This window comes from Bombus huntii, chromosome 9 (genome assembly GCF_024542735.1).
Source record: "Bombus huntii isolate Logan2020A chromosome 9, iyBomHunt1.1, whole genome shotgun sequence".
NCBI lineage: Eukaryota > Metazoa > Arthropoda > Insecta > Hymenoptera > Apidae > Bombus > Bombus huntii.
In genome coordinates, this window is record NC_066246.1 from 62,118 (window position 1) to 89,117 (window position 27,000).

The window sequence follows — 27,000 nt, forward strand, 5'->3', positions numbered from 1 at the left end:
TCGACCAGACGACGCATGTTAATTCTACCTTGTACTGATTGTATACTGTAATCTTCTAAAAAATGATGGTAATTATCGTAATAGATATTGTAATGAAACTCTCAATGGTTTTCGAAAATCTTTTCCTTAATATTTAATTGGCGTATTTTACTATTATTATTATCAAATTAGCAGAATTACGTACTATTATTAGTACGCTGAGTGATTTTTATTTTTACTTTCTTCCTTTTAATTAAATTCGTCGATATTTCCAAAAATTTAAGTCTTAGTAAGTAATTGCTAGATGTCTGTTAGTTATCTTTCAATTATTATTAATGGAAAATTAGTAAAATTACTAGTACTGTGATTAGTATTCGGTGAGACTCCTATTTTCTATCTAGTACCTTGCGTTTTCTCCCTTGAGAAAATACGTCGTTATCATAAAGAAAAATATATAGACATAGCTGAAATAGATATGAATCGCTTTAATTACAGGATAGGCTACTTTGCACGAGATTCGAGTAAGGACAGGTCAAGAAATTCTCTGTGAATTGTTCCGTTAATTACCTGTTTGAAGTGCTTTGAGAATTGAGGTAAAGGGATGAGAAAACAGAAACCATAAGAAATAAGTAGGCGTGGAATAACAGAAATAAAATACAAGGCTGGTAAAACCCATGCGTAAGGTTGGTTACAGGCCTTTTACAAACGATAAACACTGCAGAAAGCAAAATTGCTTGGTATACATTGACGAGATCGTGGAATATCGTAGAAAAGCAATATTTATTTATGTAAATCTTGCTTTTGATAATATGTAAATCTTTTATTTATTTATGTTGTTTATGTTGTTTATATGTATTCATTCGTATGTAAGCCTTTTCAAGTCTTCTATCGATGTAAAAGTATTAAAGGTCTTTAAGATAAAATAAAAGAAATAGAAAATAATTGAAATAAAAGTTTATGCTATAATTCTACTCTTTCTGTTTATTTTACTGCTGCTTCAACTGAGATATTCGATATTTATTGCTAATAAGGAGAAGACGTTTTAGAAAAATTATGAAAATTGTTTCTATCGCGATATTTAGAAATACATATGTATACATGTACATAGTCCGTAAATGTAAACTCAAGGATATCGGATTTTCTTACGTTTCATTCATTAACTTGTTGAAAATATAAAAAAAAGGCAACAGTAAAGAATTAAAATATTTTAGTGTATCTTGTAGGCAAGTTTAACATTGAAATGATACAATAAAAATATGTTGCAGAATATATTACAGAATATATTACAGAATATATTGTAGAATTAATGAAATAGTGTATATTGCAAGCATTCCGTATACATAAAGTGTTCCAAGATAAAATTCCAACAAAAAGATTTTAATCATAGAGTACTAAATGAAATATGTAACGCTTAAATCAAATAACTTTCTGTGTAACTAAAGACTGGGAACTTGTGCAAAACCAAAAGGTCAGGAAAATAATACTTTGTTAAAAACAAAGTTTATTTGATAAAAGAACAATTTCAGTGACATTTAAAAACGCGTACTTGTCAAAATATCAAAGAAATTAAGATATGACAAATATTTTCACTCAAACAGACAACGTGATATTCGCTATCTGCACTAAAACGATCTTTTTAATTATACCAAAATCATTCGCTTTTAAACACCATATTTTAAAACCATGCGATTGAAATCAGGTTCTCGGAGAAACCCGAGCAAATGCATCTCTCGAGCCGAAAGCGTGATGGAAGCAACGATCGATTAAACGTTTCCCACTATGCCTGCCAAACCTTTCAAAAATATTCCTTTCGAAAGTACAACCTAACCAAATATAAAGGATATCCTCGTGTAATGTAAATTTCTGCGATACTAGTAAAACTTTGGAAAAAACAGCAACTTTTAACTAGTCGAGAAAGCACAGAAAGAGAAAGAGAAAGGGAGTGAGGAAAGGGGGAGAGAGAGAGAGAGAGAGAGAGAGAGAGAGATTGACGAAGAATGATGAGGGAGAGAGGGAGGGAGAGAGAGAGATAGAAAGAGGGAGAGAAAGACGGAGCAGGAGGAAGAAGGTAGGGATATAGTGGGCGAAAAAGAGACAAGGTAGAATAGCGACGAGAGTGGTAGGAGAGTGAAAGGAGAGCAAACGAGGGTGTTGGTTGCGAGTCGATAAACCACGGGAAACGCGAGCACCCTTGCGCACGACTTCAACATGGCGGTCGGTAAGTCCCATTCCTCCTTTCCTTAGAACCCTCGGACTGGTAGAGAGGAAAGAGAAGAGTTATTGGTCATTTTACAATAGGTTCGATCCAGCGTTTTTCTTCTTTCGCTCCGACAGTGAAATGAAATGATTCCGTGGGATTGATGGATATCGCGACCATGTGCGTGCGTGTGTGTGTGTGCTTTATCGTGTTTTATCGTGTTTTATCGTGCAAAAGCAGAAAGAATCCTTTCGATCCACCTGATTAACCAACCAGTCTCTCTTGGAACTGTGTTTTCAGACGAGGATTCGATATGCGGCTCAAGGAGGCTGTCGTCTCGATACCGCTGCATCCTGGAGGATTGAACAACAAGTAAGTGCAACTGCAAATTCGTTGAGTCAAAACCGGGTTAGTCGATGTTCGTGATCCGTCTTCACCGTTCCGTAATCGCACAATTTCGTTTCATCACCGTGGTCGTCATCGTGATCCTCATTGTAATCGTGATCGTGATCGTGATCGTGATCGTGATCGTTGTTGCGCCGTGGTCGCTTTCGTTCGAAACGAGCTTTTTCACGAAAAAGGTTAAACAGTGGTTTAAAGGTTTCCGTGAACAGTGATAGTATTTCGTACGACAAAAAGTTTTCTTTCAGTCGTTCTAATTGGAAATTTCTAAACGAATAATAAGGCTTCTTTGCCATCTTTCCCCGCTAACTAGATCGAAATTTCTATCTTGTTATCTTTTTTATCGATTTCTTTTAGGTTGACTATATTTTTATTTGTTCGATCAAAGATACGAACTTTGTTGTAAGTGAAAAATTTAGGAGGTGTTCGTTATTACGTTTCGGGCTGGTTTTAATTTTGTTGCGTCAACATTTTTAATGTTGTTGCGCTTAATTTGAAATTGTCATTTAGCATCGTTTAATCATCGCTGTGATAATTCCCATGAAATTAATTATTTTGCATTTTTGTTCTTCGATGAATATTATTACGAGGGTAAAGTGAAACATTAAGAGATTCACGTGAATAGCATCGTCATGAACTTGAGTGCAATATTTATTTCAATATCGATTAATCACGTTTCACTTAATACTGCATCCCTTTTCTTTATTTATTATCGTTAAGTAGAGTAGCTGATAATTCTTTGTAGAATTAGTAATTAGCTCACAGCTTAACGGCGTAGCTTTCACTGATCTAGCAACGAGTAGCTTTAAATGTTACTTAACTAGTCTAAATCGTAGAATATTTATTCCGTGCCTTATTATTAGCAATGCCAAGGCATTTAACTGAAAAGGAAAAACCATAAGGTTAGTGTTGACTCTAAACGGTTCCCTTTTCATAGAGTTTACCGTATACATATAATATACATATACTCGTTTGTATTCATTCTTATTATTTCTCTCTTGTTATCTCCATTTTATTCACGCATTCCAAATATTCGTGCTTCTTACGATGTCGATGAGAAAGTAGAACGAGATTAAAGTAATTATGTACCTCGTTTAGATTCTAATTTATCGATGTTGTCATTTATAAATATTTCAACCTTTTCCAAATGCATCAAACACATATACACATACAGGCACGCGCACGCGCACTCACACGCATATACTATACATACAGACCACAATAAATGATTGTGCCGCATGTGTTTTGTAACCTATCCCCCCCCCTCTCCCTCCCCAAGACACGAGTTTTTGGAGAAAACAGTTTTACAGTTACACGTGCCTTGTTAGCGAATACAAAGTTTTTTTTGGTCGTTCAATGATTTTTATAATTCTCTCCTGTAAATATCCTTAGACGTAAGGATCGTACATATCCTTAGCAAGCGATTACGCGAAATTAATAGTAATTTTCTTTTCTTTAGTATGGTGTGTTGCCTTTATTAGATAGAATTACGTTATCCTTTTTAATATTCGAAAACGTGGCCGCCGTGTGTACGAGATTATGAGAGACCGGATAGAAAATAGTCTATTCGTGTTCTAACGACGAATGAAATGCAATGAAATTGCACAGTAACGCACTAATCACTTTCCTCGGTTGATTCAAAGATTCGACGAAAACTAGCTTGACCGATGCCCTTCTGCGTTGCCTAACGTTCGAAACTCAATTTAACGACCACCTACTGTTTGATCTGAGAGAAAAAATTCGTCCTTTTGCACTGGTATTGCGGATACATATTTGTACATACTTTCTCCAATCAATGAATTAATCTCTTTCATAGAAATCTGTTCCTCTTAATAAAAGAGGGAAGAAAGATGAATGTTGCTGGTTAATTTCTGACATTATTAAGAAAGTAAGTTGAAATAGAATTGAGAATTAATATTTGATTGATTTTTGAACAAAATTTGTTGACTTGTCTATATAGGGAAATTGACAGCGGTGTCGATAACATAAAAGAAAGAAAGAAAAAGTAGTGGGACGAAGAAAATGAAATACCAAAAGGAAGTGAAAATACACTGTATATGTCATTTACAGGAAGTATAAACAGTTTTTTCGTATGCTTTGAGGATAAGTAATTCGCGCAATTTTTTAAACAAAGTGAGAAAATAAAAATTCAGTAAATTTTAATCAATATCCGTTTAAGGTATATATGATATTTAATAATAAAAAGCAACAGTTAGTTAACAGTAAGTTTTATTATAAACCATTTTTTAAACTAGATACAGTTTGGCAAATAATTGCGCGCGTACTTCCAAACGGGACGCTGTATATATATGTACAATATACACACATATAAATGAAACTGCAAAAAAGTTACTTCATCTCTGATTTCAATAATTTTTCGACACGTCAAAACACGTTGAAATCTTGAACAATCTTTTCCTGTTAAACGTATCACCGGTGATCCCGCTTTGTTTTCACGAAACATATTCTCATAAATCTGTCAATACCACTACCTACTGATATGTATCCTGTTTAAATCCAACTCAAATCTAGCACTTATCTTTTGTTTATTTTGCAATACATATACACAGGCGGGAGCGCGCACGTTAGTTCCTTTAAGCCAGCCACCGCTTACGTCAAGCGATAACAATTATTCTGTTGTTTCGTAAAATAATATCGATTGATCGAGTGATGTGTAAGCTTTTATCAAGTTTTACCAAAAATATTTTAATTATTCTAATTATAATGTAATTAAAATACAAAACGCGTTCGAAGAAAAAGCAGCGATAATCGCGCGTCGAGGTCCAAGAGAGTCAGTAAATAAAGTATTGCGCGATAAAGCTGAATTAGTTGCTCGTAATCGCAAATTTGATTATTCGCAAAATTAGAGCGATATGAAATAGCAGAGTGTAGCTCGTGCCACCTTGCAGACATCTTACATGGGTGTGCTGCCTCTATATTTGCATCGTTATAGATCGTACGGGCCACGGCTAACGGAACGTATCGATCCATTTGGACTTATTTCTCTGTCTCACTCGCAGTCAGTTACGTAGGAGCGACCAGAGCCAGCCGATCGTCGAGGAGATCGGAAATCGTAACGGAACTTCGTCGACGACCGTAGATACGGTCGCCAGGAGCCACCAAATCAACACCGAATTCGTTGTGGAAGTTGCGCAGGATTTTCGCGTCGCCGAAGACACGACCACGTGGTCCTCGTTTGCCATCACCCGCGAAAACGTGCAAACCAATAGCTCGAACAACGAAACCAGCAACTTGAACAACAACCTGACAGTTCCGGGAATCTGTAGGAACAGTTCCGTGGAGAGTTTGGCCGACTACGAAGGTAATCATTGTTTTTTGAAATAAGAAAAATTTTATAAATGGTTTGTGTAGTTTAGATAGTTCGATCAAAGTAGAAGACGAACGGAATGTTTTTGACACGCGGACGATGTACCTTGCAGAATGACAAGTACATAACTCGTTGATCCATTGCGTTCTGTCATCTTCCTTGCAAAACTTTAATGTCGTATTATTCTACAGATACACAATGGACTTGATTTAATGGACGAAATTTGAGTAGCAAAGACGATTTAGGTAAAAGATTCTATTGGAAGATGACTATGGGCGCTGTGAAAATGCAGATTTTTTTATGATTCCGAAAAAAGAGATTGCGATGAATTTCATTCAGTTTCTGCGATTGTCATCCTGGCTGAATGCTTTGTGACTGAAGACTAGGTTTCTGTCGAAAATGCTGGTTATGGTAGAAATTTATGGGAAGAGATTAATAATGAACTGTTTTTATAAAATACGAGGAACAATTCATCGTCGAATCTCGAGAATCATCCAAAGAACAATGATTTAATATACGGAAAAGCGTTGCGCTAGAAAATTATGTGATTTTTACCGTCGATATGAGTCGAGACCAGTCTTTTCAAAATAGAAGTATTCAAATAAGTTGGAATGTTAATTAATGCGTGACTGTTACATGATATTGATAAAGTGGAATTCTCATCGTATTATCATCAACTTGTATTCTTTATTGTCTATACCAGCGAGATATGACAGACATATGTAGATTGACTAATTACATCTTTTTGAAAATAATATTAGAAATGGGATGAAGTTGGAAATCAGTTAAGAGTTGCGGCGACGATATACATGTTAAATATTTAGGAATATTTTAGTTTAACGGTAATCCTTTATATCTTAAATTCAGCAGATTATCGCATTTCTTAATATTTCTCCAAGTCTCCAAATTCTTTATCTTAATACCTTAAGATCATGTAACATCCATATTAAATATTCAATTTTCTAGTTGAACTTTAATTCTACACACACACACACACACACACACACACACACACACACACACACACACACACACACACACACACACACACACACACACACACACACACACACACACACGTATGTATGTAATTAACTAACATAAACAAGAAAGGAATGAAGAGGAAGAAGCTTTTTGACATCTTGACATCTACATCTTCCTTACATTTACATTGCCAATTCACTAATCGCATTTCCAGCACTTTCGGCTAATTTACTAATTAATTAGTATTAATTAATTACTATAGTGCAATAGTAGGGAATACTAGTAATAGTATAAGAGTTTACAAACAGCCATTACATGTATATCTGCAATTGCCAGAGCAGCGATTCGAACCATGTGAGAATGTTTAAGATCAACACGTGTGATTTAATGAAACGATTCAATGAAATCCCCGGTGAGGGGCGTCTGGTGCAGCTGTGATGAGTCAGTCAGTGGCACGCTACGATTATTCAGTATTCCGGCAATGTGCGACGAGCATGAAATTCCACAGGGCGTAACTCCTCTCACGAAGACTCGTCCCACGAGTTGACACCGTCCGAGTGGTCTGACTGGTCCGAGGAGGGAAATTTGCCTTCAGGTTGTCGCGGTATCGTCAACCCTAACTATCCTGGCTTTCAACACCTGGCGCCTTCTCTTCTATCGGACACAGATCTGACAGAGGATGAACACGAGAGCTGTCCCGATTATACAAGGTTGAACGACATCGACACCAGACCAGCTGAGAACGACAACGAGTACAACAACAACGTTGAAGACAGCATCAATCATTTGTGCGGTCAAAGAAATGAGAGGAAGATTTTTTATGAGAAACCTAAGTTTAATATACAGGTAAATAACATGCTTACGGATTTTGATTGTTCGTTGTTTAGCAAATGAATACTCATCGAGGAAGCTGATTAAAGGGCTTAAAGGACTGTAAGTAAAGGTGAACAAAGGAGGATGAAATGTAGCGTGCGATATTTTTCTTTTTTTTTTCTTTTTTTTTATGGTGCACATCGTGAAATTACTTCCAATTATTATCTTTATTTTTATTATTATTTGATATTTATACAATACTTGGCAAAATGTAATTTTCAAAATAAAGGACAATGATCGAATACTGTAGGCATGGATTAGGTTCGATTGGTCGATCTAGTCAACATCGATTTATAAAATTTACCATAACTTGGTTGTTTTTCAAAAAGTCCAAAGTGGAATCTTATTTATCTTACTTATCGTAACATTTATATACACGCTAACTAGATAGTTTCAAGTGTATTAAATTTTGTACAACTTGGCATATACTAAAAACGTTCATATAAAAAACGTCTCGTTGAACGATAAGGGTACGTGCAACAACCTTTTGTAGTAACTATTACATACATGTACATAGAAAAGAATTGAAAACATGTTTCTGTGTTTTATAAAAGAAAACGATCAAAGTCTGTTGGGCTATTCTTGTACTTAAAAGTACGATTATCAAAATCGTAGTTAAGTTTCAAATATAAGTTGTACCCTTTTGAAAAATGCCAACGAAGCTACAATACGCATACAAGATAATATATAAATTGTAAAATATAGGAATGAATGGCAAATTCACGAATAGGAACAGCATATATTATATCCTTATTATATTATTTATCAAAATATTTGACTGACGGCGTTATATTAAAATTAAATACGCGATTTGTCGATGTATCCGTTGGTTTCACGTACTATTACTCGAAATTAGAATCTTGTTGTTCCATTTATAATTTAGACCTGAAAACAACGAACTTTTCAAACAACAAGCTGGATATGAGCTTGGACAATTGGCTAATTTTATTATTGCATATTAGTTTTTACAAGTCAATTTGATCATTCTATTATACATAGCTATAGTAACAATAATATAGAATGAAATAATTTCAGATCCTTTCGTACATAATATCGTAATTAAACTATATTCTGTCAAAGACAACTAATTGTAAGTGTTCAAATATTTTTCAGCACTTGCGAAATTTTGAGACACTTTTTTCAAAAGAGATAAATAAATAAATAAATGAATAAATATATATATATATATATATATATATATATATATATTTCACTTATAAACAATTTTAACATGTGGGAATGCTTCGGTTATTAAACGATGCTGTAATTCGTGTTTGTGATAGACAGACGCGAAAATTCTTAATTAGGAACGAGCTTATTTAATCAGAAAGGTATATTTTACAAAAATATTTCTTTGGATAGATAATTAATAAAATGAACATTTTTGAAATAGAGGCTAGACAACGCTACGAATAATGTATCGAGTAACAACCAAGTAAGCTTAGTTAAACGGAATAAGAAACTTAAAGTTGGAAACCAGAGTCACAGCTAATATTGATTAAGCAAATTCACGCGTTTCAAATTTAGCTACAGCTTTCATTTAAACGCCGCCTTTGTTTCAGACTGGTCCAAAATACGTTCAACAGAGGAATTCTTAATTATATTCCAATTCCCTTCGTTTCCAATTCCGAGCTTGTTTATAGTTTCTCTGCAGATTAAATTTTTCTTTCTTAAACTGTAAGTTAACTGTAAGTTACCTGTAAGTTTAACTGCATAGCTATGAAAAGTCATAACGTTAAGTCAGTAACAATGTGAATGTGTCAATGGCGTTCAACGACATTCCTTTGCAACTAATACTTGACTAAGACTTAACAGTGACTGAAATATACCAACGATTGCTTTCTTTCCAACAACGCCAAACACTTTCCTCGTTATTTAATCAGAGATATGCATAAATGAAATTGCTTCGCGTCATTTCCTGAAAAATGACATTGTTACAATTTTATCAGTTTTCCTTCACCAATTCGGCTAATACGTATGTATATTATCTTATCAATATACATCGTATTTTATTTCCTTTCCATGTATCATCGTAATCATATGGGATGCATTAGGATCCGTTCAAATGTATTATACTAACCGTCTGTGGTCTGTACGATATACGATCCGATTATATAATGACTATATGCAAGTAGTTGGTCGACTTGTTACTGAAGGGTTAAACACGCATCGACTCTGTTTCCAGACTGTAACATCTTTGTACGAGTCGGTGGTGCCGCCATCGGAGAAATGTATAAACTACGTGAAAAGCGTTGAAGACTCTAGAACGGAAGAAAAGATCCTCACGCCGAAATCGGATATCGTGAACAGCGTGGTTGAAGCGGAGACGCATTTGACGGTGCTAGAACCGGAGGAGGCGCTTGCTAACACAGTCGCAGAGGACATTACGGAATTGTCGGAGGCAGTGTTGGAAAAGAATCAGGAACGGGAGATTCCGGTCGAGGTCGAGATCGTCGAACTGACGACTAGCGTCAAGGAGATCCTCCAATTTCCGGAGATCGAGGAAATACCAGACTCGGGGAAGACTAGCGAGGTCGGTGAGGTGGGTTTCCAGCTTTCTATCATCTATGTACAAACTTTCATATCGAATAAGTTTATTGATTTATTGAAGCAAGTTCGAAGTAACTTTTTCGAAGAATTTATGTGACCCGTAAATACAGATATACATGTAAATACATGTGTGTTGTAACGATATTGTTATTTCGACATTGCGATTATAATTTCAATTCTAATAAACTAACATTGTTTCTGTATTAAACGTATGATAAACGCTCATCTGTATAAGTTAAAATCAATTTATAATTCGATAACACACCGCGTAATGGAGCCATATCTCTTAGGAAAAAATGTTAACTTTGGTCGTTTAACATCTGCCAGCTTCTCGTAAATCGTATGTCATTTCGGACATTACGTTACGATGTTTATATTACAAGTTCACATTGAATCTCGCAACGCTAGAGATTAAGAAAAGTGCTTAATTGTCGGAATTTTCCAAAGCGGCAGTGATACTACAGAGCGATCACTGTAATACGAACGATTTCTGTTGCGACGAAGCACGAACAATCAAGATTAACGAGAATTCGCTTTATACCGTCTGTGTCACGCTTCTGTCCGTGTATGTGCGAGACTAATAACTGCGCAGCACTGCGCACTGAACACACACGCGTGCAGAACACATCAATGTATTCAACAGAGTTCACACTACATTCCTGGTTTTAAAACAGCGTCAGTCGGCATCGACTGGCGACATGTATGTATTACAGTTACACCACTACGTTAATCAGAAATTTCCGCAAACTTTAGGACTAATCAGGCTAATTTCACGAAATCATGTTAAAGCGTTAGTAATATTCTAAGAGGCGATGAATTTCGCGACTATATCGTGCTGTAGAACGTAGAACAAGTTGTAAAATAAACTCGGAATGAAAATCCACTGTTATACAGATTGTTATTTGAAGAAAGAACAATTATTCGTACGATAGGGAAAATTTGAAAAATTGATAAAACTCGTTTTATCATGAGCATGTTTCGATATCGTATTATTTTATACTTTATATATTATTTTATATGTATTATTTTATGAGGTATATTATTTTATGTCATCTATATCTCTATCATGATATTATCTTCGTGTTATATAGTTGTTTGCGTCAGTTTGTTGTAATTTTCTGAAGCCATTTCAATTGCATTGTTTCACACATTCGCAAACCACTCCATCGTAACGTGAATATATTTTCTATTCTAAACGATAGATTCTAAGCGATATGGGAACTATCTAAATGAAAGATCTTGCGATATTAGAATATAAAATATCATGATAAATATCATAGATGAAGCGAAATCATGACTATTTAACCATTATGCACCAATGACAATTAATCAAACTGATTGGGGTTATATTACAGATAGAATATTGGCTAATATTGCGGCAAATATCTATTGCATAGACCACTAAAATGCTATTCAATACCACTTTCCAACAAATATTCAACCAATTGATATTCACGAATTAAATTGATATTTACGTTTTCCAATAATTTAATATATTCGCTGTTGATCGTGGGTAAATTCTGAAATAAAAACTACAAAAATTTTTACCAACTGTATCATAACGTATAAACATAATATTGTAACAGATATACGTAGCAGAACTCTAATATTTTGTTAGAAGAAAACAAAACAGTTCTACATAACTAAAATTTATGTAAATTTTAATAAATAAAGCGCTTTAAACGAATCGGGCCACTCGTAATCCAAAGTCAAACTAATCGATTCTACTTTTTACGAATTTCTTAATAAAATTGTGCTGCGTTATATCGTATTGCATTATGCGATACTCAATTTTTCAGAAACCAAAGAATCGTGTCCCGCATCTGTCTCTGAGTCGCACACGTACACGCCCATTGTAAGAGTACGTGCTAATTCAAATTCAAGTCACATGCAGTGCGGATTTTAAAGAGTACGCTTTTCAAGCGTATAACACGATACGTGTATAACAGTGTACATATTACTAGTGTACTACTAGCGCACATGCTATATGTATATAATATTCTTCGTACGATGCATAGCGTTGAATAAAAGAGAAAATGAAAATTTAACTGGAATCGCGTTTACGATAAATAGCAAAGGTACTCGGTAAAAATCGAATGAAAAACGTCCGATGCATCCAATGCCATTGTCCGTGAAGCAAAAGGAAGCGGCTAACGAGCATTGTCTTTTCAGACAGAGGATATCGTGGTGGAGCACATCGACCTGATACGCGAGGCAAAGGAGTTGCCTCACCAGGCCCGTTCCAAAATAGGCAACCGTCAGACGGCCACGTCGAGCGGCTCCGCCGACGACGACTCGGAGAGCAATACCGACACTGACAGTTATCCGGAGGAGCAGCCCACCTACACGAAGCTCGAGGAGATTGATCTGCTCTCGAGCATCGGCCGTGATATCGGGGTCGATCTCGAGAAGTACGTGCAACCGGTACCAGACGTGGTCGCTATGGAGGCACTGGATCCTATTCACTCGTCCACGCGATCCTCTGTTCCCACGAGCAATATGACGAAAGACGACATGCAAGATACGAACAAGCTATTGGACCGTGATCTTCCGGAAGCATCGGGCGCGGATACCAAGAAGAAAGAAAAAATGGTGAGGAATCAAGCGAAACGCAGACAACAGCAGCAACAGCAACAGCAACAGTTGCAACAGTTAAGAGCGGCGAACCCACAGAAACGTCCGGACAAGAGAAGAGCTGATGCGGACAATGGACCAGGTATACTTATTATAACGTTATTATAACTTATTATTATATATATAATACATATAATAATGTATACGTTATATGTGATAATGTCTATATAAATAAGATTTCTGCGACATTAAGTGGTGAAGATTGAATATTTTAGCTTTTTATCCAAGTATCGTGTTTCTCTCTACACGTATTTTACGATTATATTTTTATAGATGTAGTTCTTTTAAGGGGAGTATGTTCAAAACATTTTTTACATCGTGTTTCACATTATAACGTATAATTTTACACATTATATTGTATCTATAGTCTAGGATTATATTTGACAAATTTTGTCAAATTCAGCAATCCTTACGCAGATATCATTTATAATTGCAATACGTAATAGCTTGTGTGTTGCTCCTTTGGCTAATTTTCAATTTCCAGTAATTGAAGAAAAAGAGGAATTATTCAAGTAAATATCAAATATGCATATTTCTTTCTTTATCCAAGTTCTTCTTTATCGATGAACGAAGGAAAATACGTATATCAAATGAAACGGAGGAGATTATTTATCAACATTTCTGTTAGTAAATCGATAGCGTTACGATGGTAACAAATATCTTTTCTATTATGTGAAAATCGCGTATTAAGAACAAATAACATTTACTAATAGATCGGATTACTAACCATTTATCGAGCAAATTATCATGGAAGAAAGATTTTACGCTTATCCTATGGAAATTTTATCGTAGTGTCATGTGGTGTGTGTATCGTAGTGTCGGATAGTAATAAAATAAGATTTATAAAACAAAAATTATTAGAAAAAGAAAGTAATAAAAATGTCAATTTGCTCTTTTCTTAATTCAACTTGTGTACATTTGTTCATTTTCGTTCAAACGATCGCTTATCTATCATGCATTATATGTATATGTTTTATGTATACGTATACTATATATCATATTATACACATAATGTTTCGGTGACAAATGTAAAAAGGCTACGACCATAATAGTAAACCTAGAAATGAAATAATTATGATGGTTGAGGAAGAAGATAATAAAGTAAAAATCTTTATTTTCTATGTGACTCGACTTGCAATAACTTAACATTACATAATTAAGATTGTAACGATATCTCATGCGATCTTCTCTCCATGTAAGGTGGCTTCGACGTCTACAATATCGAGACAGCGATGCCAAAGATCGATCTGGATGCGATCGAATCTCACCTGAGAGCTGCACGCGAAGAAGAACGACGAGTGAGTAAACACCTTTTTACATATGTCTAATTGCATTGGTGTCGTGCGTAGCAACGTTTTCGTTACAAGGCCGATTCAAGAGAAACGAGGTATGTTAACGGTTGTATTTCTCGAATAATAAATTGTAGTAGAAGGGGTAATGATAGAAAGTAACGAAACGTCGAACGTAAGCGTGCAACTGTTAATTACGTTAATTATGATCGCGTAATTTTTGTACGGGAAGGTAAATTCGGCTAGCCAATGTTCTCACAGACAGATGATAATACGGTAACATTCAATGAACGTTCACGCGACGATATTGAATCGTCAAAGGCCGAGATATACTCGTAATTATAAATGTCGACCGCTGTAAATAAAACTGTAAAGGATGCGATAGGCGTACACAAAGATAGATATCGATCTCAGTTTAGGCGCGATATGCGATATAAAAATTGTTGCAACTACTGGTTTAGCGAAAAACTGGAAAGTCGCCAGTATATTCTCAATTGTGGAATATCTTCGTTAATTGAAACCATAATGTTTCTATTTGAAAATCAAAGAAATAGAAAACGCAAAAGTTTGTTTAACTAGTCGAGAAACTTTCTTCGAACATTAATTAACCTAATTATTTCTCAGAAATGGAAAAGAAATACAGGTTTTCTCCTTAGCTTTTCTTTTTGTTTGGGAACAAGAAGAATTATGTCGAGTTTAAATGACAATTGGGAAATCCCGTTTAACCTACTTTATCGGTGAAACAGTTAGCGAAGGAAACGAATCCGTGAAAGAGAATGTTTCACTTGCGCGTAGGCACTCGATCGGCTGCTTGCAAGAGAGAAAAGAAAATCCATGTAATTCCGGACGAGGGGTTTCGCGCGAGTAATTTTTTGACTATTGACGCGGAAAACGAGGTCGATGAGGCTTGGGACCTCGTTTCAGGGTCCCGATAGCGAGTCTCGTTAAATGCACAGACGATCTATATTCGCCGGCGCGGCGCAATGTCCATTGTATGGAAATGGGGGAGCAGGAAACGGATGTCGCCACGAAGAGGATCAATGCAACCGTCATGTCAGATAAAATGTAACACTATTTAGCACGTAAAACGTTCGAGTAGTCCTAACGATGCGTCATAAATTATGAGAGAAAATAAATAATGGAGACGATAAAGACATTTTTCAAAAGAATTTATCGCTCGTATGTGCATGTATAAATGCACATATTACTTTTCGATATTTTATTTTTCTTTTATGTATAAAATCAAACAAATCGATGTGTTAGTGGCGGAGAATACTTGCGTTATTTCGCCGTTACATTCGTATAGATATTACAAATTTATGCGTAAAAAAATAATTACGACTGATCTATCATAAACTAATGCATCGAAAGAGATTTCGTACTACCCATAAACCAGTTTTGATGAGGTGCAACTAACTCTCTAACATCTTCGGTTCACGTATCCTTTTCACCTTCGGTTTCACGTAGGTGAAAAGAGTACTCGAGCGTGAGCAGTCAAGCGAAACATTTTGCGTACAATTTGTGAAGGTACATATACCATCTTTAGCAGTGATAATCAAAAGATTTGTTTCGAAATACCAAACGTTTTACAAATAGAACTGCGATTTTAGAAAAGCAAGTGCGATTATAGAACTAACAAGGACAAGCAATACCTATGAAATACTTATAAAAGCATAATAATTTAAGGCATTCGAGAGAAATGTTGAATCATTATTCTCTAAAGTAATTGAAATCGTTAGTAAATAAACTCTTTGCTTGATCGATACTCTATGTCTATTTATTACGTTAAATATTAATAGAATAACGGAATAGAATAAGCAGTAATTCACTTCCTAAATTACTATTGCCATTTATAATTTTTTAAATCAATCAATATCAACCAAAAGATATATATCGGGGAATAATCAAATAATAATATCCAATAAGTAATACAATAGCTAATAGAAAATACTATACATTAACGGTAAAATCATTCTTAAATTAAATTTCAATTATTATACCGAATAGCTGATTTTTTCGAATAATATTCAAACAGCCAACTATTTGCATTAATCATTCGTCGTATCAGACGAATTAAATTGCTTATTTCGAGCTATTTTGTCTTACGACGTATAGCTGATAGTTCTCTCTCTCTCTCTCTCTCTCTCTCTCTCTCTCTCTCTCTCTCTCTCTCTCTCTCTCTCTCTCTCCTGTTTCCCGTGAAAAGTCGAAACTACTTGCCGAACTTTAAACCGTATAATTGATCAAGAATAAACCGTATAAACTAAATGTTTCCTTGTTGTAAACGTGAATAAACAGGAACACTCGCGCATCAAATAAGCTAACCACTTTCACCGAATACTGTGAAAAGATAGTTCAGCCTCCGTAGACGGTTAATGGCACCATCGGCTTTACCACCTCCTTCGAGTAAACGTTACCGGAAGATCGGTTCGCCGCTCACTTGACTCATTTTATGCCAGTCCCGTGTTGTTCTCGTCTCGCGCGAGTCCAGTCACGTCGTAAAAACTCCAGTATCTTTCCATGTTTCCGATCTGTTTTATCACGAGTAAAAAGCTAGAAAAAATATCTTGTCTCTATGAACGACAATGAACGACAGTGAATCGTGACTCGAGATAAAAGCTTCGTTGGTTGATCGAACAGCTATTTGCCAAACTATGTGAAACTTACTAAACTTTAAATGCGTCTAACATCGGCAAACAGTGTATAAAGTTTATTTTCACTCGAATCGTCGGCAGTTCGATCTTCTTCCGCATCCGTTACTCGCGGAACGATGTTTCGTTGGCGCTGCGGCTTACTTTATGACGGTCAAAGGAGAAATTGATATTCTTGACGTGATAAATGCGACGAAGTTTGAATAACAGTGTCCTCGTGATCTTCTTCGACAATTTGGTTTACTTTAGTAATGCTGTGTAACTATTAGCGAAAAATTGATTTCATCGTGATTCGTTGTACATTCTGATCAAAGAATCCCGAAAATCATATAGATCGTATACTTTTTGAAGGTTATGTTGAATATCAGTATTCGCGAGGAAAATAGCTTGGCGATGTTACTAGAGATGGCGTGCAAAATCACTGACATTTGATGATTTATGATTTATTACGGCGATTGCAGAATCACGATTATGGTCTGATCTAGCTTTATTCGTAACTATGAACGTGTTTCTGTTATCTCGAGTGAATTTGCTCACTGTGATCGTAATTCTTCATCTTGATTGTCTGTGATCATTTCTTATAAAATACTTCGATATAGCTTGTACAAAAATATCTACGTATAACGTTAATTTAAAATTACGTTGCGTTTCCTTCGTCTATCGTAGATTTACTTTATTTAATATTCGAAACGAGGAATTATTCATTTTTTTCTTTGCCTTTTTTTTCTATCCTATGTCAGTATCTTAAAATTCTGAATTTATCCTTTCGATTCCAAAATTCTTGATACAAATATCGTTGATACAAAACATACGGGTTATGTGATGCTTGCAAAGAACGGTTATGCTGTTCACCAATCAGAAGCGATTACGAAAAATCGCAAATCACTGTGAAGAACCAGCGTGATCGATAACGAACGTGATCGAATCACTCTTGATTCACAAGTAGCAGTTTACGTCATCTCTAGATGCTACAATATAGATCGAATCGTGATAAATCGAAAGGCGCGTGTAATTAAATTATACTTACGTTTCATTTGCATCATAAACACGGTCTCGTATCTAATAGCGTCTTGTGACGTTGTTCGTCTGCCTTTTATTATATATAATGGAAAGCACGCGCCACAGTGTCTGCCGAGGTGAACAAACGCGTTATAGTCGTTTGTGACATCGATAGAAGGAAAGCCCAACTGTTGGGAACGAGCGAGGATATCGATCGAATTGCAAATTGAATCGCAAAATATCATCAAATTCTTCTTAAAGAAAAAAGAAAAGACCTTTTCTGTTTACTTTTTTAGTAGGTGGCGTGTAGCTTTAAGATTTTAGATTTTAAAATTGATATCTTAAACATATTTACATCTCTTCGTACAGTAACTTGATTACGATGAATCCTACATTATATATGTACATTAGAAGATTAGAAAGGCAGATTTGTTATTGATATCGATACTAAATAGTAAATAGTATTCTTGTACGATATTTCAATATTTTTTTCAACATGTTTGAATATAGAGAGGACAATAGAAAGACTTTTAGATCCGTTTCTTCTTTTACGTTTAATGTAATTCACCAGACCTACACCAATCACTTGCAAATCATATTCAGAGGAAATTACATCGTACTCCGAGAAAATTGATTTTAAATTCATTGTCGATTAAGCATTCTTCATCCGCTTTCAATGTCCATAGTTACTACCTTTCATTAACTCTATAACGTTACCTTATTGTTAGACTTTCATTTTTTAAGTAGAGCCAAGACGAAGCTAATCCTTGCTAGAAATGAGAATGACTATGAATAATTTGAGAACAATGTCGACGGAAAATTAGTCTCTGACATATGAATGAATGAAAAGAAAGTAACCGATAGATAACACAAGAAAATTGGATTTTTATTCTCGTGCCTTGCGCATACAACGAATAAGAAATCATTCGATGAAGCCATTTATCTATTACTCTCGAGCTATTACTCTCCGGCATACGAGCAAGAGGAAGAATTTATTGTTGCGCGCGAGCGCATGTAGACGTAGCACCTATTATAGACATGGTGAACGAAGAAATATCAACGGGTCTGTCAAATCTGTCGGCTTCTTCTCCTTCCACTAATGTTAATGGTTTTCCAATTCGCCTGTTGAACTCCTTTCGTAATGATACGCGGAGATGAGACTGTGTAAACAGAGTGAAGGAAAAATGCGTATGGTGTTCTTGTGGAGATAAACAGTTGACAAGGAAAAAGCTTGACGGAAAAGCTTAAAACGTGAAAGAACAACTAGGGCAAAATCTTGAAAACATGGGTAGTAGCAACAAAGCAAGAAAACATTATAAAAAGGACTCCCGATTCGTTACGGATCTATACACATTTACATACGATGACTTCGATCTCGTAAGATATACATACATAGCCTCCAATACATTATCAGTTATCAGCCGAAAGAATGGCGATAGATTAAACACGTATGTATATACACGTACGTATCTCTGTTTTGCGGCTTAATGTGCTTAAAAGTAATGTTTTATAAAATAATATTATAATATTAATGTTAGGATCGTAGAATAGTGAATGTATAATAGCGATATAACAACTAGGTAGAAAGTAAAAATATGAATACCGATAAGTAACGAATAAGTAGGTGGTCGATAAGCTGCGGACATTTATGCAAACGCATGATATTTGTATAAAAAGATAAATAAGCGAAACGAGGCTTTGATAGTTTATTTTGTCTCTAGAAATACTATTTGATTTGCATGTGTTGCGTGCATTTTTTAAAAGTTTTTAAAAGTATTTTTATAAACATAAGAATACATTCGCATATCTTGTAAATACGACACGCAAAGATTTTGATGGCCGCATTTGTTGGCAATTATTGAAGAAATGGGCCGACCACGTGTTAATTATTAAGTATTAAATATAACTAGGAATATAATTGAGAAAGTTGAAAGAAATTGTGAAAAAGTTTTCGGAAATGATTTCATGTCCTATTGGCAGACAGCCTCTTGGTGCAGTTTCTCTACTATACAGTAGAAGTAAAAAGCAAATCATTCTTATTGTTATTATTAGGAAAACACAAAGCATAGATAGGCTTAAAACTACGAGAAACGGAAAGAATACGGATACTGATCTATTCGTCTTTTGGTAATCTCAAACTTTTCATCGAAAAAAAGGGCGAAACGCTAAAACCTGTCATGGTAGATATGTCATTGTTGAAAAGGACTACAGTTCATATATATATATATATATATATATATATATATATGTATAATATATATAAATATCGTTTCAGTTATTTATACAGGGTGTCTCTGTGATACCGACATCTTAGAGGAAAATAAATACAAATGGCATATGTGTTTCATGCGATATCTTTTACAAAATAAAAATTAAAATATTCACTAAACTGATAAATAGTTTTCCCACGTGAGTAGGTTAATGTATTATTGCTGCCATATATATGATAATATGATTCCATTTAGAAAACAAACTTGACCTTTACATGTCCATGTATTACTATAATCTACTATATTGTACTACTATAATCCAATAGGGTATACAAAAAGGCCAATAATACGAATAGGATACGAATAGGAATACGAATCATAAAGTATTTTATCCACCTAAAGGATAAAAATGAAAAATTTCTGATTCCATGAAATTGCACTCTACTCTGAAGTAGATTTCTTTTCTATTTCAATCTATTTCAAATCAAATCAAATCTATTTCTCTGAAGTAGATTTCAAATCTAAATATCTTTTTTATTTATATATGTATTTGCGATAAAATTAAGATAAAATTGAAATCGAAGCATTTGGAAAGTAGTTAAAAACGACACCGAGATGTTATTACATACGAGTTATTAGTCGTCGTGTAATTTCATAAAAATACAAAAGTACAAAGCGCTAAAGGAAAAGGAGGAAAGAAAGTTGAGTGTTGCTGAATACATCGAGCATTGCATTATCACTTATTACTCGTCACTATCCTTTTGCTTTGCGCGCGAATCTCTGTCGCCATTCGCACGACTGAATATCATTCTGATCATTTTTATTGGTGGTAATCAAACGTATCGATCGTTACATTGAATTGACTTTCATTTCTGGGACATCAGGATGACGATAAAGAGACCGACAAGGAACAGCCAAAGTCGGAAGGAACGACTTTATTGCTACAGAAGCCCGACGAAACAAAAGATGTTGAAAGGGAAGATCTCGTTATGCGATTCGATAGAGTAGTGCGGGGAGAATCGGATGAAACTTTTCAGGTGTGACTTCCGGTGACCTCCCATTCTAAAGAATGCTTCCTTTCTAAATAGTTTTTCCTACTAGTTGCGAAATTTTACTAAAGGGAAACGGTTGGTTCTTAAATTCCGTTACGGTGCAGAATCATCATGGTTTACTTTCAATTTCTTGTCTACAATTCGGTTTAATATACATATTTATATCAAGTGTAGAAATTTTGTAATGACATATTACGGCACATTAGATGATTCATTAGAATAATATCTAACCATGGTGGATTTGTAATTCTAATTGACTCATAGTAATAGGGAAAAAGTCGAATTCCAATGGCACCATTCATAATAAGAATGGAAATTTTAGAGAAATGATATTTTTCAATAGTAAAGATTCGCTATTCCTATATTTCCTATTAGTAATCACGATTATTTATTATATATAGTTAGATATTAATATTTGTGAATACATTCTAAATTTGAGAATACATTCATTCGTACTCATTTTGAACATTTTTATTTACTACATGGTTTATTTTCAAAAATTATTCTTTACTCGAATTTACGTGTAATGTACGTAATATAATTTACGTAATAATAAATGCTTTGAGAGACGTTTGCTGTTCCTTATCACGTAAAGTCATTATAAACATCGCTTCTAATAGATATTATAGTTCTACTATTGATCCATTTCGTTTCGATTGGCAAACACCAATTACTCTATCCTTCCCACTCGTCACCGTGTAAAAATCATAAAGAAAAGTACAATAAACGGATAATCTATCGACAACATCCCTTTTCCTTTCCAATTAATGGCTAATGTCTAATTTACAGTATACGTTAGAGAAGCTAAATACCGTCAATGTCGGTAATAACTTCACTCTCACGCATAGGCACAGTTTCGAAGAAAGCAATTAGGAAGAATTAAAGCACGAAGACGGTTTTCTACCACCCTCGTGTTTACATTTTAGATTTCTCTGTTTGTTCACAGCGGCGAAATGATCGCGAAGAGATACGAAGGAGATTGGCAATGGGTCCAGACGCTGAAGACTTGCGCGCTGAACGCGGAAGAAAACCGAGTCTCCAGTCGCGGCTGCAAAGCGGTCCGTATCACTTGAACATTTCGCAAGAAGCGTATATCGTTAATCGCATCTTTCGTGGAAAAGCATCGATTTATACCCATAGATCAATTTTATAGTTATAGTGACATTATCGATCGAATAACTGCAATGGTATATGATTATTGGTTTAATGTTTGGTTATCAACTTTATTATGGATATGTATCGCGTGCGTGGCGTGGAGTGCGGACTCTGACGATATGTGAAAGATTCAAGTTAGAATAAAATTATGTTTATTTATAGAAGTAAATAATTTTTCAAGGCATGGAGATCCTTTGTTTGAAAATGCTACACCACCTCGAACGAATGGTAATTGGTTGTGCATTGTTATGCAATATAACATAGAGATTTTGTTTATTGAGAAATAAATAATAAGGCGAGCTTAAGCAGAGCATAACGCCGAATTTATATGTACATCTTGCTTGTACTTTTCATTTTATTGATTAATATGGAAATAATGGAAACGCAAGATAAGTTTGGAAGGCTAAATTCCACGCTTTAGATAAATCTTACAAATATCTTACTGTTTCGAAATAATTGTGAGAGCAGTTTCTAGTAGAATTAAGAAAATTAATTAGTAGTAATTAGTATCAACTGAAATATGTTCGACTGTATTTCTATCAAGAATATTGTTTCTTCTTACAAAATTTATCAATTACATAATACGTAGTAGATTCGTTGTATCATTGAAATTGCTATACTTGAGCCCGAGAGAAGGTATGATATAGAGTGATTTTCCCTCGCTATTATTTATCTTTGTTATAAAATAAAAGATCGACGTTGCGAAAAGATGAATAAAATAAAAGCCAATTAATCTCTTCGTAGATAATTATAACAGCAATCTACGTAAGATGTTCTTGCGTTACATACTACTTCGGTTGAAAACAAGTCCAAGTAAGAAATTATAAAATCAACTCAATTCCCAGCAAAACATGGTTCGTGTAGCATCTTGATTGGAAAACAAAAACTCAAAAGTACAAAATTAGGTAAAATAAAGACAAATTAATATCTTCGAAGATAATCTATCCTATATACAGAGGTAGATGAGCGTGTACAATTTCATTTTAGAATTACAACATTTTACATTTAGAAAATCAATTGCTTTCTTCAGGGATGAATCTACAGATCTGCTTCATGAACGAAACACCCTCGGACACGGAGTCTCCGTGTTCAGAGAACGATGCATCCCCTGGATCCACGCCGAGCCCACTGAACTCGAAGCAACAACAGAAACAACAAATGCCAGTCAGACCTCAAGTGCTGAGCCTTCCACCTTTGAGACTGGATAGCGGTTTGAATTCAGCACCGATCGACGAAGCCGACTTCTTCGCCAGACAGGCCAGATTGCAAACCGAGGCACGGATGGCCTTGGCACAGGCCAAAGAAATGGCGCATATGCAGATGGAAGTGGAGAGGCAAAGGCTAAAACAAAGTCCCATCACCGAGATGGTGCGATCTAGCCTCGAAAAAGTGAGTTTTATCATATATATATCAAATAATTTCACATCGCTAAATATGGTTCAAGCTTTTTCCATCTAATCGTGCTGTCCTTTCCGCGAGTTTCCTAGTTTCAAGAAAAATATCTTTAATTCGAAAAGTCTTTGATCAAACAAAGGATATTGATCAAATTATAGATTAGATTTACAGTGAGCTCGTCGATTAGCGATTGCCTCGATGATTTCCATGATTTTTAAATGTGTCATAATTTCTATGATATCTTCAACGACTCTTTCCTCTCACGAAAATATCGGACTCTTTTTAGCTTCCGAGATATTTGTGGTTACTGGATCGAAAATGATCGTTAGAGAGCTGAAGAAAGATTAACGTTCGTATCGTTGTACTCTGGCCTTTCTTTCAATCTGGCAACCGTATGTTGTGCTATGTCGAATCGCTACTCAATCAGGCTCGCTTTTACGACCATTGTTTAAGAACGGATGGTCTCGAGCTGGACATAACTGGTACAACTTCTGAACAAGACAAAGACCAGAGACACCCCGACCTAACCACCCTCCAGTAAAGTCTGCCTCTTAATCTCTCCTATTTTTTTCTCCCTCCAAGGAACTCCGTATCGTATTCTAGTTGAATACGAGTTGAGTACGTTAATATTAAAACTATCAGATTCTTCGATCTATATCCTGAAATCTAATAATATCATGAAATTAAGCATTAATCGATGCATTAATTATCCCGTGATAGCAACCAAAACTAAAACTATATTATAAAACTTCCTATGAGACAAACAGAGGTGTTCTCCAACTTGTGTTTCCAAAACGATACCAACATACGAAGAACAAAGTGTGGAAAACAATTAGATCTATGTGTCGTTATTTTTACTGCTATGAAACATCGAAAGAAAAACGTGTTCGAATAACTGGAATATAATATTTTGCGTTAAAAAGAATAAAAAGGTCTGTTCGTTATTATCCCTAGGTTGGCGTTCAGCTGGGTGAGGATAGGCGCAGATTGTCTCGAGTACTTTTAACGGAGCTAAATGTCGCGCAACTTCAAGTAGTCGCGAACGATTTGCACGCAAGAATCGCTGCTCTGAACGAGGCTCTGGTCGAAGGACTTTTGAGAAGAGACGACTTACACATGGAACAAGATTCGATGCTCGTCGACGTCGAAGATCTCACTCGATATCTGTAAGTTTTTCGCTTACACTTTATTCTAATTCGCTCTCCTTCTTCTACTACGCCTTGTTCTACGTCTTGTTCTACGCCTTCCTTATTCCTTCCTTCGTCCTTTCAAGCCACGATTATACAAAAGAGCGATAAACGGTAAGCAGTAAGCAATAAGGAGTAAACGATAAGCTGCTGTATGTGGCCTATATAAATCTATAGCAGAAATTCTCAGACTTTATTTTTCGCGTACCACTCGTATAGGTATCTATACGAATAGAGTTACGTACCATCGATTAAAATTAAGATAAATGTTATAGTGCGCGGCACGCGTATGCTACGCTTCAGCAATGTTAGAACATGCTACGAATTTAACTGATTTATGACGCGTAAAAAGTATTAGAAAAAGTATTGGAAAAAATAAAAAAAATTTTTTTAAATACCTGCTAATGAATGTGGTAAATGACGCAAAGTGCAAGTTTGAAAGAAGCGACCGATATAATGGATCGACAAGGGTTCGACACAACATAGTTTTAAGCTCGCAGCTTTAGATTCGGCTCGATGATTATTTTAGTTCGGAATTGATTCTTTATCGGCACCATGATAGAATATTCGCTTTCACGCGAGTAAGTGGTAGAAAATGCAAGTAAAAACTTGCTGAGAACCGCTCCTTCTTGCCTTTGGCCAAAATTCAGCTGGCCGAAACGTTGTGAATTCGATTTTTGAGCCTCGTTCGCAACACAGCTCTGTTAAAGATTTTTCCTCGTCGTTAGAGTTTCGGCGAGAGTATTCGTGAATGGATTTTTTATCCAGGTATAGTCGGTATAATCTTTGAAATATAATGGAAAAGTTTCGCCGAATACTTGACGATACTCTGCCATGATATGATATCACTGCCAATTCGTATCGCTGAAATCGTTGCCAAATCGTTATTAACTTTCACAGGTATAGGAAATAGGCGATATAACGAATGAGCGACAGAGAAGGCGACCAATCAGGCGACCGTCATTCCTTTATTATGTTAATTATTATTGTAGTAGATACCCGAGCGACAAACAAACACGTAGTAACTAACGACGAATGCGAACGACTATCTTGATATCGAATCTTTAACAGTTGAACCGCAGTGTAGGCCGATTTTATGGCAGGATAATCGTAAAGATTACGGAAATGAGTAGGACGTAGCCGCTTGTGTATGATTTTGCTGCTTATCGCTCGTCGCTCTCTGTATAATCACGACCATAGATGTTTGTTTCTTTAACGATAGTAGCGTTTTCCGGGCAAGCTATGACGAACGTTATATTTTCCGGCCTGTCGCGTTAATAAACAGCTTCTGCTGCGTTCACATGCACAGAGGTGCCAAGCAGGAGTCACTGAAGAAAAAGCAGAACGCGAGGGAGCAGCAAACAACGAGCAGAAGTCACCAACAAGTAAACGCTGGGCAGAACAAGTCGTCGATGAAGCCAAAGCTTACGCACCGCGGTCTAGTCTCGTTGGTAAGAAAATAATGCCTCGCCACGAGACTGCGTAGTCTCGTTGGCAATTAAGCGGGAATTAAGGAATTACTATTTAACTGGTACATAGCACAACATCTGGAGAACACGAATACGTTAGATTAGATCTGCTCGATTCGACGTTCGAGCTCTAGCTCGAGAATCATACCGATCTGGACGAGATGCGATATGAATTGCGCCGCGTTCGGCGGATAACCGAAATTCCGATTGCGATTCCGATGTCGATGCTCGGATTCCCTCTTTCACTTGGAAGAGCAACCAGAAATTGTATTACGAAAAGAAAGAGAAATGAATGTGTTTCGAGGCAACGGTAGAAAAACGGGTAGTTTTCTCTTATCGCGCGGGAAAAGAAGTTATAGCAAGCAAATACAATCGTTTTCTTCTTCCTTAATGGAGATTCGAAGATATACCGTAGTACGTATCGCAACGAAGAATCCTCTTTTTCCCTGTTTGATAAATGTGTTTTCCACAGGGAAGAAGGGCATCTTTTTCCAAAGTTTTTACAGCTTTGCCGTTATCAGCATAAAAGCTAAAGTAATATGTAAATACGTACACCTCCGTTCGTAATTATATATACCTATGTACATATTAAGACATTTACGGATAATAAGGTAAATCCAAAGAATTATTAGAAAACTATTTTTTC

At 35.6% G+C, this 27,000-nt stretch overlaps 1 protein-coding gene across 6 annotated transcripts in view; it reads left to right on the plus strand.

The window, feature by feature from the left end:
• LOC126869366 (uncharacterized) overlaps nt 1-26,657 on the plus strand; it is a 30,229-nt gene extending 3,572 nt beyond the window's left edge. For 2 of the 6 annotated variants that reach the window (XM_050625786.1, XM_050625790.1), the window contains 10 exons: nt 2,477-2,548; nt 5,599-5,900; nt 7,399-7,736; nt 9,949-10,305; nt 12,486-13,029; nt 14,148-14,245; nt 22,095-22,206; nt 23,334-23,692; nt 24,653-24,864; nt 26,171-26,657. In XM_050625786.1, the coding sequence (XP_050481743.1) occupies nt 2,477-2,548; nt 5,599-5,900; nt 7,399-7,736; nt 9,949-10,305; nt 12,486-13,029; nt 14,148-14,245; nt 22,095-22,206; nt 23,334-23,692; nt 24,653-24,864; nt 26,171-26,348 (2,572 nt within the window). In that variant the 3' untranslated portion in view covers nt 26,349-26,657. Of the gene's footprint in view, nt 1-2,103; nt 2,198-2,218; nt 2,278-2,476; nt 2,549-5,598; nt 5,901-7,398; nt 7,737-9,948; nt 10,306-12,485; nt 13,030-14,147; nt 14,246-22,094; nt 22,207-23,333; nt 23,693-24,652; nt 24,865-26,170 lie in introns of those variants that run through there. The other 4 variants (XM_050625789.1, XM_050625791.1, XM_050625787.1 and 1 more) reach the window with 4 other exon arrangements.
• The last annotated feature ends 343 nt before the right edge of the window (nt 26,658-27,000 follow it).